This window comes from Stegodyphus dumicola, chromosome 5 (assembly GCF_044657685.1).
Source record: "Stegodyphus dumicola isolate Sdum_Otavi_A_Nest chromosome 5, ASM4465768v1".
NCBI lineage: Eukaryota > Metazoa > Arthropoda > Arachnida > Araneae > Eresidae > Stegodyphus > Stegodyphus dumicola.
Genome location: NC_140772.1, coordinates 143,940,849 through 143,955,757, shown reverse-complemented (window position 1 = coordinate 143,955,757; position 14,909 = coordinate 143,940,849). Strand labels below are relative to the sequence as shown.

Genomic DNA, 14,909 nt, shown 5'->3' with positions numbered 1-14,909 from the left:
CTTTCTGCACATGCGCCGCGTTGGCACATGCGCACAGGCGTTTTACGTGTGTGCGTAAGACCTTGACTACTGCGCATATGCGTGTGCGCAAGTGCAGAATACATTTTCGCCTGCGCGCTTAATGTATAACGGAGGGTGTAAGCTAAAATTATCTAATTATCTATTTCACTTAATGTTAATGATTGCGTTGTTCCTTAATCTTCGAATTGGATCCCGCTTATTATTTTTTGCAGACTGTAAGAGCAATTTTATAAAAGTAAACTTGAACTTTTGATTATGTCAAATAGAATTTCCGATGCTGGAATTTCCAAAGGATCTATAAAACGAAAGTATGTTTCGATGTCCAACAAACAAAAAGTGGAATTGCTGCAAAAAATGGATAAAGACATGAAGAATGTGACAGAGAGGTTAGTGAAAACGAAAACATTTTGATTGACAAGTTAGTCGGTATTCTCGGCACAGCAATTAACGGGACTTGAACAGCGGAACTTAGTAACTGAACAAGAAATTATGTCTGTTTATAGAGTTAAAGAGAAAGTATTATCACATAAAACGAAGCAACTTAAACAACTTACATTGAAAGAAATGTTTAATAAAGTAAACAAATAAATATTAAGCTTTTTTTTTTTTTTTTTTGTAAATTTTGGTACCCATTAGATCATAATTGTTCTTTATTTCATAAATTACGGTTTTATATTTTTAATTTTAGAATTTCTGCATGCCATCTTACGAGATTTAAACTGATGATCTATAATCCGGAAAAATCGATAATCCGGAATCGCCGAAGTCCGAACAAGGCTGGATTAACGACTTTTGACTGTATCTGCTTCATCCACCTTAGAATTTACCTTATTTTCAAACTTTCTGATACTGCATTTATACTCTTTTTGCTAACTTTAATCGCTTTCAGTTCACTCATCATGAACAAATAAATAATTTATCACTTACCGTGATTGCAGATTTATCGACAGCAACACCGGAAATGAATGATGACACAGTATCCAACCTTAATTGCGTAATTCATATGAAAACGAAAGCATTCCAATTGCATGCATTGTTACACAACAATTCCAAATTAACTAGGTGTGAACTGCACTAATTAATATTTTATTCTAAAACCTTAATCACATGCGTGCCGTCTTTCAAGCAATGACTTACTACTAACAACAACAGCAATAAGAAACTGAGCGAGCATTTACAGGGTTGCTGTAATGAGCATCTGCACCTTGCAAGGCACCAAGAAGAGAAAAAATGATGTAATCTTACAGTTAAAAAGCCCTACTGACTTAACATCATGCTTTTGAGATGTGAAAAACGTGGTTTGAATTTTGTCAATCGGCCCAGTAGAACGGGAGATGTAAAAATGTCCCTCTCCCCCTTTTTTTTTGCGCAGTGTACGCAGATCATGCAAACAGAAATCTTAGTTGGGTCTTTATCAGTTTTTAATGACCCATGAGATAGTGTTACTCTCCAGAAACGAACTGAAATAAAGGTACGGATTCTTTTAGAGAATGAAACATATTTTATTGAAAAACTAAATTTATTAAGTTTTTATTACTTTTATTTGCACTATTTGGTATCAATTTATATTCCGGAACTAATAAATTTTACTAATAACTAAGTGAATAAGACCACTGAACACTTATTCAGAGCCTTATTGAATATGGGTTTAAAATGCTGTTGAATAAACTGACTCCATGGGTGTTTTCTTGGGGGGAGGAGGTATATAAAGCACAGTTTTCCTTACACAGTCTCTTCTACGAAGGCATTCCCAACCCCTGGGTAGATAGCCCATGTGTGATTTATTAAATTAAACAAACAAAATTTTGCAACTGGTAACCTTAATTTACATTTAATAATGGTAATTTTGCAGTGGATGATTAAATTATCATTAGCAGTGCAGAATTTCAAACTAATTTTCTACATTTGTAAATTATTTGTTGGCAAGTGTTGTGATGTTGCTCCTCTTAACATAAGTATTTGTAGGTGCATATTAACTTTTGTGTGAACTGTATAATAATACTTTTGAGCAATAAAATCAAAGTATTTTGTAATCAAATTATCAAAAGATGATATAAATTAGGTAACATCAATGATAAGTTTTCAGGTGGATGCTTTTGTAAAGATATGATTAAAACAAAAAAAGTTAATATTAAAAAATATGAAAGCTTTTAGATTTTATATTATGTCCAAATGTGTGCTTTTTTCATTTACACACACATATACATTTCAAGAGCATTTAGGCTAATGTCCCTTTGGGCTAAATATATTTGAAAATAACATGTCTTTAGAATTTCTGATGGACAGTCTTGCACACTAGAGATGAAAATGTCCCCCCCCCCCTGTAGAGTGTTGCCATTGCTCATTTTGAGATCGTTCAGTTTGTTAATCAAAAATTCTTAAAAGTTTTACAAAATATGAAATAGATAATAAAACAAATTTAAATTCAGGCTTTCAGATGCCCATATTCAAGTGGATAAATATGTTATTCAAAATTAGATGTCTCTAGGTACCATTGTTTTTTCACAGTGTGAGAAACATACATACATTCATGAAGATTCTTCATTATTTAATTTCTTTAAATATAATACAGGGCTATAATTTTGGTGGCAACAATTTGAAAAGTGCCATTTCAGGACTAATAGCACTTCTGGGCTAATACCCCTTTGTGCTAATTATTTAAACTCTTCATGCTTTATAAGGAAATTAAAACTGAAAATTTATAATGAGAAATATTTTTGATGTCAAAGTAAGTGTAGCCCTTTTTCTGATGAATTTCTAATAATACTAAATTGTATTATTTTCCCATTAATCTTTATCTGGGGTTTTTATTATTTGCAAAAATATCTGATTTTATTTTACTTTTCTTAATCTAGTTTTGTGTACAAAACTTAGCTATAATTATTTTTCCTATTTTTTTATATTACTTCAATATTAAATATATTTTATGACTAAATATTTTTAAATTGTGATTTTTTTCCCCTTCTGCATTGCTCTTGGAAAGAAATGTTCCATATCTAGTTTCATGTCAAAAAAAAAAAAAAAAAGAAAGAAAAAGAAAGAAAGAAAATACGGGAGAAGGCAATTCTTCTTAGAATACATTTTAAACCTTTTCATCTTTCAGTGATATTTTTAATTATTCAAAAGCTAATAATTCCCATAAGTTCTTAAAATCAAAATGTAGTTTAAAAATTTAAGTTTCTAAATATGTTTGATGTTGTTATTTTGCCCAGTAACTTGTCATGTTTTCATCTTATTATGCATGTCATCATCAAGCAATACATGCTTGTCATTAAAGATTGTAGAAAAAGTTTTGTTGTAAAATCATGTTGTTGCATTCATATAGGTTCCTAATAGATTCAATGCACATAGTTCCGATAAATAGGTTAATAAAACTTATTTTATCAAAACAAACACTTCCGAGTTCTAGAACTTGCCACAAAAATACTTGTATATTTGTTCACAGTACCACAGAGTACAATCAATAGTTACACTTCAAACTACTGATAATGTTAAACACAACACAAACAAAGGGCATCTAAAAGCAAAGCTTTCAGTACTCCAAAGTTGCTCTGAACTGACAGCTCACAACAAAAACTGAAAGCAAATGCTCTTCTACCCTTATATAGTTTTCATGTGTCCACTGAGATATTTCTAATACTTTCTGTTTCTTGAAATTGCTGGAAGGCATATGAAGGCCGAATCATGGTTGCAGCCATACCGAATATCAATTGCAGTTGTTTATTTACTATGCCTATTGCGGTGGTACAGGGAGCAGACCAAAATGCTGCTAAAAAGGTCGCCAAGTTTGACGACCGAAACCGTTGCAGCGTGGCGACATCTCTCCAATTTAATGAAATAGCTGTTTACTCAATGTTAAATAGACTTGCCCGTGTATTCTTACTTTTCCAAGAAGCTTTGCTCCTTTAGATGTTCATGTTACATTACACAAAAGAAATACAACAATTTCACATATAGTTTCACTAAAATTATCTATCTATGTACGAAATTCATAATATTATACCCCTGCCAAGGACTACACATCCCAGGCAGTTACAGATGCTGGACAGGAAGCCATACTTACAACTAATAAATGACATAAAACAAATGCTAAGCCAACATCATAAATGCAAAAACTTACAAATTTTTATATAAATAGGACCATGATCTTTGTGTACCATTTACTTTATATACACAATGGGGACTACTTACTATGGCCATAAGTAAAGGGCTAGCCTGCCATAATGAACAACTTTAGGCTTAGAAGTCAATGACTTACAGATCCAGACAACAATGTCATTCAGCATGTTTAGGACTGTGTAAAGACCTTGCTAAGTTGATTATAGTCTACAACCACACCCTGTCACCTTCACTGAATTGATGTCCTGGAGCTCTTGTGTTGTATTATGTCTTCATATACTCCAGCACCAAGTTGACTCACTCTCGTGCAAAATTGTGCATCACTTGAAACCGGGCCTGGTGATCTTGGATATACTCCTTAGGCAATGAAGGTGTATTCGGAAGACCACCAAACAACAGATTATAAAGCAGACGATACTCACAACCGAAGAGCACTGGGTATGGAGAATAGCTGGTAGTCTCACAGACAGCATTACAATAGGCCAGTAAAAACAGAGGTAACTTCTTGTCCCAGTCCTGTTGATTTCCGAAAACCACCAATGAGAGGTTATTAATCTTCCAGCATGCGTGCATGCACAAAATTTATGACCAATTCAGTTTTTAATGCACATTTTTCGCATTTCGAAGCTGAGACGTCTGAAGGTCATTTCTATTCCTCTCTTCTACCCTTCCTCACATCATGGAATGTGCCAGCAGGAAGTCATTTGACTTTTTTTAACTAGGCTTTTGTGCTATGTGGCTGTTTTTTTCATAAAATTTACGACACACGCGTGGTTGTGTTTTAAAATTCGGAAAGTATATTTTTTCTCAAATATTTTGTAATTTTGCATTATTCAGGTTTCGTACGGTCCTTAAGAGTCCTTAAAAGTCCTTAAGTTTTTTGGAATCCATTTTTGGTCTTTAAATGTCCTTAATTAGGGCCAAAATTGACAGAAGGTCCTTAATTTTAATCATCAGAAATGTCTGTCTGTTTTTACGACTGCCATTTTGAGTGTTAATTATCATTTTGGAGGAATATTCACTGACATATATGGTTATCTTTTGAATGGTTTATGGGTTATAATTTGCTTCCATTTCTAATATAAATGGTGGAATACTGGAGTTTCTAAGCAAGAAGTAAAACATAAGCTTTTCAGAATTCATTTTTTTCTAATGAAGAGCTCTTAAACAACTTTTCACTTTAATTAAACGATTCTGAATTTGACGTCTTACCAACATTTTGGCGATTTATAATTTTTTTGGCGGTAATATTTGAATGCATTATTTCTGATACTGGAATCTTTTTCTTAACATGTTTATCTTCCCTTTATTTTCTGTACTTTTCACTAGACACAAGTATGAAAAAGATCAAAAATGCTTATAATCTTATCACATGGGCAGGCGTTTTAGAAACGAATTTTTTTATTAATAAAAAAAATTGAATACGTAGAATTTAAAAGATTCATCTAATATGCCTTAATGCATCATACACCGAGCTACCACTAGGCATTTTTCCTCCTAATGCAATCTCTGTGCATGCTTTCCGCTGCCTAGTGCCTTTCTAAATTCTGCTTCCAATGTTTGCTCTAAATTCTAAAAGTTTTACCATTTCTAGATTTTGTTGCTCGGTGTGTCACTAAATTCTAAAAATTCTGCCACACCAGCTGCATAACCAGGCCTTACTATATATATTTCATATTTCTTCTGAATGTTCATATTACTAAAGAAATAAAATTAGCCTCTTTTTCTATACATTCTAAATGCACTTTTTTTTTTTTTTTTTTTTTTTTTTTTTAAATTTTATTTTAGAATAACAGAAATCCTTAATTAAATCCAAAAATTCTAAAATGAAAAGGAAATCTGTTGAAGAAAGAAACTGAATACATGAAGAAAATTATTCTTCAAAGATATGTACAATTATTATGTAAATTACCCAGTTGTTTATGATTTCAAAAAACCTTTACTATAATTTCCCATTTCGTTTTCCTCAAATGATAGAGTTACTGAGCCAGCTTAAATTAAATTATATAATTTTTTACCACTAGTCCACATTTTTAGTTTGAATTTGACTGTTTTTGTTTAATATAACGTCACCATGAGCTGTAATTGATTTTTTTAGCATCAAAACATGCCTTTATATTCCAAGTTCTTTTTAAATAAGAGGTTTATTTAAGGCTTTGTCCAATATTATTATATTTCAGACATAGCAATTATTTTCTTTACGTCTGTCGGGGGTGTTGGAACTATTTAACTTTTACCAGATCAAGTAAACCCTCATAGATATATTGTGGAGAGGTTGACAAGTTAGCAGAACTACTGGTATGCATGCAGAAACTAGTCAGAACATTGGTTTAGGTATTGAGACAAATTTCTTATTGTTAGAAAAGATGCTTAAAGAGAAGGAAATCTATAAAAAATAGCTAAAATGTCTGGGAAAGCTTCAAATTAAAATGACACATAAATATTTTGTTGAGTGTAGTTGTTACAAGACATAAATGTTCTGTAGCTTTTAATGTGTAATTATCCTAATATTGCTTAAGAATCAAATGTCATAATTTACATTATTTTAAACTGTGAAATTTTATTAGATTTTTATTTAATATGGCTTTTTAAATAAATATTGTTAAAAAAGAAATAAAATTTAATAGTGATCATGTAAATCCATAATGACGAAGGTTATCTAACTACCTAATTTAATTATTTATAACAAACTGCTTACTCTTAAAAATTATCTCTGTGTATTAAAGCGAGTTATTGCCTTTCATTAATCCTCACTCTGGTCACAAGATAAAACACAAAAAATTCGACTAAAACTTATTCTTTGTATCTAGTAAGAATTAAAATAATACAAAACAACTTATCACCTCTGGTGCTCTGGTGAAACCTTAAAGTATATTAACTGGGTGACAACCCCTGAAACTCTACACGAAGCTACGACACTAACTGCATCAAACAAATCCCAACTAACTTTTAAAACTTGCCAACTGTGCCTACATCAGGCCTTTCAGGTTTGTTCTAATCAGCAGGTCTCTCTCTAGACAAGCAGCAGCACTGGCAACATTCAGTCTTTTGTTATGAATCATTCTGATTATGATCTTAATTCTCATTTTAACCTATAATGCTTGACATAAAATCTACTTGCTATTTACTAAATTTCTAGACCAGGGGTTCTCAAACACATACCATTGGTGGTATGCAAGAGAAAAATAGGTGGTACGTAAGGAAGCAAAGTATTTTTAACTATTAAATTCAAAAATTAAAACTCTGACATCTTGATTGAGTTTTTTCTCTAACACTCGTAAATTTATGGATCTGAGCTTTGTTCAAGAGTTGTGGGGGTAGTGGTACTAAAAGTTTTCAGTTTTTGTTTAGATGGTACGCGTTAGTCAAAAGATTGAGAATTGCTACTCCAGACTAAACAAGTATGTGATAAAATGAGACATAAAAAAATCAACATAAAGCTAGCTTTTAGTAAAACGTAAATGCCACTTATCTTCTTTCAAATATGTCCAACTATTATAAGTGTAAAATATTTAATGCTACTTGATAAATTGCATAAAGTTTGTTTTTATTCACAAGCTTATTAATAATAATGTTAATTAATTCATGCTTAATAAAAGTGCTTCGTACTTAGGGATCTATTTTATTTTTAGAATGGTATTACAAAAATGAAATTCAGGCATAGATAATATTTTTAATTGAATTTATTCAGTTCCCATTTGCTCATAGATCCTTAATTTTTTCATTAATGGTCCTTAATTTCCGTGTGCAAAAACGTGTACAAACCCTGGTTATTAATTGTGGTGTATTATTTTAATTTGAATTCATTTGGCTCTGTAAATTTTATATCAGTTTTCAGGGCAAAAAAAATATGTGCAACCAGTTGGTTTTGCTCGCGTTCTTTAAGAATTATCTGATGAAGACGAGGAAACCTTTGGATGGGAGAACAATAGCGATTTCATTCTTTTATTTATATTTTTTAGAAATAAAAAAAACATTAAAAGTTAATTTAAAGTTCGTTTTTGTAACCAGTAAGAAGTAAATTTCCTTGCAGAAGTAAGTAATGCTAAATTTACTTTTTTTCTTACCAAGGTGTTTTCCTTTTTTATTGTCTACACTTGTCTTTGGTGAATATTAAAATTAGCTTCGATTTTAAAATATAATTATTAAATAATAAATTTAAAATTTTCTATTATGAAATTTTTGCATTTCCATCTCACTAACATAAAATAATCATTGCATTTCCATCTCACTAACATAAGAGCTTAAAAATAATTTACTTATATTTGGATGTGATATCGTTTGTATTTTCCAATAATAAGATAAATATTTTATTTCTTAACAAATTTATAGTGGATGGACAAAAATATGGAAACACCTTGTGAAATGCATGTTTGAAAAGAAAGATTAATTTTAATGAAATATGTAGGTGGCGCTGGCGTTTTTGACTACTGACGCCACCTATACAACTTCGTAAATGTGCTAAACAGTTCAGTTGTTGTTGGAGTTGTGAGGTTGTCATTGCATTATGTCAGAGTTAACAGACTTCGAAAGTGGGCAAATTGTTGGAGCACGTATGGTAGGTGCTTCCATAATCCAGGTAGCCGAGGTGTTTAGTGTTTCAAGAGGTACTGTATCGAAGATTTATTCCACATATTTGAAAAGCGGAAAAACATCATCTGCTAAATCACAGCGCGGACGAAAGTGTGTCCTGAGTGATCGTGACAGACGATCATTAAGGGAAATTGTGACGAAAAATAAGAAGACCACAGCTGCAAAAGTTACTGCTGAAATGAATGTTGTGTTACCGAACCCTGTGAGTACCAAAACAATTAGAAGGGAGCTTCATAAACAGGGAATTGCTGGCCGTGCTGCAATTGAGAAGCCACTCATCAGTGATGCTAATGCCTGTAACAGGAAAAGGTGGTGTTTAAGTCATAAAGCCTGGACTATAGAACAGTGGAAGCGAGTAATATGGTCTGACGAGTCTTCTTTCACATTGTTTCCCACTTCTGGCCAAGTTTACGTCTGGAGAACGCCATCTCAAGCCTATAATACAGACTGCTTGTTGCCAAGAGTGAAACATGGCGGGGGTTCTGTTATGGTTTGGGCAGCCATATCGTGGTTCTCTGCTAGCCCCATGATAACTGTGTCAGGGCAAATGACTGCCAAGACTTATGTGAACATTTTGGTTGATCAAGTTCATCCCATGGTACAAACTTTGTTCCCCGATGGTGATGGTGTCTTCCAAGACGACAAAGCCCCTGTTCACACAGCTCACATTGTCCAGGACTGGTTTTCTGAGCACGAGGATGAGTTGACCCATCTCCTCTGGCCACCACAGTCACCAGACCTGAATATTATCGAATCTTTGTGGTCTACATTGGAACAGAAAGTGCATTCTCGTTATCCACCGCCAACATCGTTATCTGAACTTGCCACCGTTTTGCAGGAAGAATGGTATAATATTCTGTTGGCAAACATACAGGAACTGTATTTATACATTACGAGAAGACTGCAAGCTGTTTGGGATGCCAACGGGAAACACCATATTCTTTGCTTAATATGGTGTTTCCTACACCATATTAAGCAAAGAAATATGTTTTTTTAAAGGTGTTTCCATATTTTTGTCCAATCCCTGTATTATCAATATTCATTAATTTCTGTCGTTTTTCGTGCCAAAAACAGTAAAATAACTGATGTCATAAAAAATACGACACGTGCTCATGTAAAATTGCCAAGCGCATGCTGGGAGGTTAAGGATAGTTTGATTCTCTACCATTCTATCTGACTGGGGGTGTAAAGGTTCGTTTGGGTTTTGCCGATGCTGAGTAGCTTGCATAGTGGTTTAATTACAGCCAATGTGAAATTTCTTCCTTGATCGGAATACAACTGAAGAGGCACTTCAAACCTGGAAATTAAATGCTGTACCATTAACTCTGCTACAATGACAATTTCTTGATCAGGAATAGGATACACTTCAGGTGACTTGGTAATGTAATCAGTGACAACGAGGATGTATTTGTTGCCATCACCAGTTCATAGCAGAGGTCGCATGATGTCAAAAACAATAAGTTCAAGAGGCACTCCTATATTGCAACATTGCAGTTTCCCTCTGCGTTTCTTTTCAACCCACACAGGCATTGCAAATAGGCACCACTTTTACATTTCAGCCCTTGTATTACTCCAGTAGAAGCATTCTCGAACTTAATGCAAAATCTTCATTATTCCGAATTCGTTTTCTGTTGGACTGCTGTGTAATTCTTTAAGGATGTCTGGTATCATGGAAGTATCAGCTGCCATCAGAATCCCTTCAAAATCAACTATGGAGTGAACCTCCAGGAGCCTGATATTGTTTGTCGTAGGACTATAGATTGAAATGTCCTTCCAAGTAAATTTCTTGTTCGGAGACTCCATTAGTTCAGTCGTCTTCCAATTGGTCTTTCCTGACTCCATTGTCACTCTATAGGTCTCGATCAGCTGAAGTTGTAGCTTATCGTCCAACTGCGGTAAGTGGCTCATATTTCACTTCGACACTGGAATAATATTAGCAGCTTTTTGGGCAGGATCTTCTAACAGACCGTCAGTGTTTCCAAGCAATGATAACTTCTGATGACGGTTTGTGATGTCATATTCCTTAAGTCTCTGTATCTGCCTAGCTATGTGGCCTTTGATATTCTTGACGTTTAAAAGCCAGATCAAAGATGTATGATCTGTGCAGAGCAAAAATTTTCTGCCATAGTGTTAATGATGGTAATGTTCTACGGCTTTAACTATGTCAAGCAACTCTCCCGGTGACACAGTAATTTCTCTCCATTTTGGACACTTACTCCAGTAGGCCCTGGCATGTCCTTGACCATTTATTTCTTGGGACAAAACATCACCCTCACTCTCATTGCTAGCATCAGTGTCAAGAATAAATGGTTTGTCAAGCTAAGGATATGTCAAGATTGGAGCAGATGTGAAAGCTTCCTTCAGATTGTATAATGCATCCTCGCATTCTTTTGACCACAAGTACTTGTGCTTGCTCTCTGTCAGCTTATGAAGAGGTCTTGTGATGGAAGAGAAGTCCTTCACACATCTCTTATAGCAGGTGCAAAGCTCCAGGAAACTTCTCAGCTGATGCGCATTTTCAGCCGAACTTCATCTCAAGAATGTGTTATTGAGTGTGTGATGGGATGTGCAGAGAATAATTCAATAGGAGATCCTGCTATTCAACCAAACCATCACTGCTGCCTTCTGCTTTCTACAGTTAGACAGGCTGCATTCAAATTTGGTTAAAGCAGCCAGGTCTCATCAGTCGTCGCGGTGTTATCCTTCATCATGATAATGCCAGACCACATACTGCTATCATCACTCGCCAAAAGTTACTCGGCTTCGGTTGGAAGGTTTTCTACATCCTCCCTATTCTCCTAACTTGACACCAACTGACTATCACTTATTTCATGCGTTGAACGATTCCTTCAGTCAGAAAATCTTCGTGATCTTTATGATGTGAAAATTGCCATCCAAGACTTTGTTTGACTCGAAACCGCCAGAATTTTACCGCCATGGGATTCATCTCCTACCAGAAAGATTGCAAGAGGTCATAGATAACAATGGAGATTATGCACAATAATAGGTACTGTTCATTTTGCATTTATTTGCTCTTCCGTATGGGTAATGAAAGCAGGTAGAACTTTTGCACTTACCCAATAATATGGGGAATCCTCATCGTTGTTGCCACCAGTGTTACCAAAGGAATGCGATTCAAAAATGACTTCAAATATATGTATTTGCGTATATGCAGTTGAATATATATTTTTACTAAGTTTTTGAAATCCGTTAATTTTTAAACCGTGTAAATCAAAGGATAGGTGTATTTGTTAGATCAGCACTCAAATGGCTCAAAAATAACAAGTTGGCTATTTGTTTAAGCATATTCTAATTGATTTAATATATGTAAATTCTTTTAGTTTTTATAAATTTTTCAAAATTGCATAATAGTTAAAAATAATTATTTTAAAGTTTGTGAAGATTATATTAATTTATTTAACAATTAAACTTTGAGTTAAACTTCCTTTCCTATCATTTCTGAATTTCATCTTACTACTTCTGGTCAGAACGTAGTTTTAGAATCATGTTTGAATGAGAAAGAGTAGTATTTAACCGCAAAGTACTGTCTTAGTCAGAGAGAACCAGATTCTGGCTGGCACACGTCCACCATTTTAGGCTACTCTCTCTTAAACTATTATTACGCTCGACCATACTTTAGGCGCTTGATAGCTTTACAATTAATCAGCTTTAAGGGGCCAACTCTGTTAGACTTTTGATAGCTTCGGCTATATCTTTTAAGTTAAGATTAGTTTAGTTCTTAGTCTCGTAAGTTGAAGCCAGAGTGTTGGCTTTATTGTACAACTACAAGACAGAGTTCTGTTACACCTTATTGCAATAATAAAGGATTATTTCACCCTTCTTACTTGTTGTTTCCTATCCCATGAATTCAAGTGATTATTCGCTTACTAGTTCTTAAGATTCTTCACATTCAACTGTAACTTAAAAGTACACAGTACAGAATCTTATAATGCATATTTTCACTTTTTAGTAATTTCAGTCACAGAAGCTGCAGTCAAACCTGGTCAAAGTACACAAGAATTTGGAGGTCAGTGATATTCTTAATTCCAAAATATCGATTATTTTTATTGTATGCATTCATCTCATTACTTTTTATGATTTTTAATGTAACCTATTACTGTCTGTCTTTTGATGAAATATGTGTGATAGAAATATTGTATATATTTTTATGTGTTTAATATTTCATTACTGTAGAAGGAATGCTAAAGGAATTTCAGAGTACACAAGCATCTCAAGGAACTGCTGCTTCGACATCCATTGAACCTGGTAGGATAATTTATTATCTTGTCTTCTTTGTATATTTAGAATCCAGCAAATAATGTGAGGAAACTAGTGCTTATTCAAGGTTAGAGTGCAATCTCTATTTTTCTCTCCATTACATAATCACATAGCTTTTCATCAGATAACTTTTCAAATATAAAAATAAATTAACATTATATATGTTAAAATACTTATTGAAAAAAAAAAAAAAATCATTGTCGTTAGATTGATGTGAACTCTTGACAGAGTTCTGGTGGGGAGTGTTTGGAAATTATTTTGATTAATTGATAGATGGCGCTAGCATCGCGTGTTGAACGCGGCATGTCTTCTGAATTTCCATAGACTCTCCACCGGCAGCTTGATAGATGTATGTTTAAATGCTTCGCACACTTTAGGAACACTTCGGTTCCTATTTAAAAGATTTCGATTTTCGATTATGAAAGCGTATAGATTTGCTTGTCAACTGAACCACCATGTTTTGATTGATGATCTGTAAATATTGTACATTTTAAAAGTGATTGATGTTGATTTATAGCAATCTTAGAATATTTTGAAATTATAACTGTCCATTCAACTGTATTATGTTTATCTTGTGTCTTACAGTTAATGGTGTTTAGGAGTAATGCTATAGGTGTAATTGCTATTCATCTCATATATATGTGGAACTTTCACCATATTTTACTACACAGTCCTGTTTTACAATTTGTTGTGTTGTCTGCTTAAACTCTGCAAGAGACAGCCAGCCACAGTGGCATTATGACAATTGAAACTCTATATTGAAAAAACCATGTTCCTGTTCAACCAGTTTGTATATCTAAAACATTATTTAGAGAAAAATAATAGAAACCCAAACTGTATAGCATCTTGATTGAATCATCAGGAAATTAAGTATGAAAGAGAAATGGCTGATGTTTCTTGCAGATACAAAGTATATTTATCAGAAGCCATGTCCTATAAAGCTTTGTGTATACATATTTGCCATTCCAGCTCAGAATGCAGATGTAAGGAGAATGTTTTCCTTAATACCAACTCACTGGTCAGACAAAAGAAGCAAGCTGTCAGTGGATATAACTGATGCAATTTTGATTTGTAGTTATAATTTTAAAATAACTCATGCCCAGTTTTATAGTCATGTGAAAAGTGCATAGTTTCAATTAGGTAAAATCATCTTAAAGTATGATTGTGCTAAAAAGGATTAACCTTGCATCTTTTTATATTATTATAATTGTTCATTTTATTAGATTACTTAAGGTTTATTAATTTTTAAATCTGAGTAAAATAAACCACTACCTAGCAATTTTCTTTTAGCCCCAAAGGGTGTTAGGCAAAAGAACTATTAGTGTTGAAATGGAATTTTGTTTTGCCCACTATAAATGGTAAATAACTTTTCAAATTGTTGCCCCCAAGTATTATCACCCTATATTAATTTAAAGAAATTAAATAATGCGGAATCTGTTGTTGTTGTGACTTATCTCACTTGCCTGACAGTACCAATAAAGATATAAAATAATGTAGTATAAGCATTAGTGAGACATCAGTGAGTGTATTTTTGAAGTTTTCATATTTTAGGTTTAGTTGTTAATAGTGGTAGGCAAAATGTCTGGTTCTGCATTTAAACAATTAAAAAAAAACTGTTTAAAATACTTCACAGAAATATGTCTAATTTTCTTTCTCAGAGAAGAATTTGAATTCATCTAATAAAGACAGTCAAAATTACGACAGACTTTGGCTTTGAAACTTGATTTTTAATTTGATGTGAGATTATCAAATCTATCAGGACCTTATATTCTATTCAGTTTAAGTGGTTTTTTTTTTTTTTTTTTGTTGTGTGTGTGTGTGTGTTTAACACAACTCAGATTCTATTTTATGTCATGAAGCACTTTCTCTTGATCTGTTAGAAAGTAGTGTTTAAATAA

General features: G+C 33.3%; 1 protein-coding gene across 4 annotated transcripts in view; it reads left to right on the top strand.

Annotated features, from left to right (window-relative positions):
* The window catches only part of LOC118205713 (uncharacterized), a 260,563-nt gene that overhangs the window by 150,090 nt on the left and 95,564 nt on the right, over positions 1-14,909 (top strand). For 3 of the 4 annotated variants that reach the window (XM_085817148.1, XM_085817146.1, XM_085817150.1), the window contains 2 exons: positions 12,704-12,760; positions 12,928-12,999. In XM_085817148.1, the coding sequence (XP_085673274.1) occupies positions 12,704-12,760; positions 12,928-12,999 (129 nt within the window). The remainder of the gene's footprint in view (positions 1-12,703; positions 12,761-12,927; positions 13,000-14,909) is intronic. The other variant, XM_085817147.1, reaches the window with a different exon arrangement.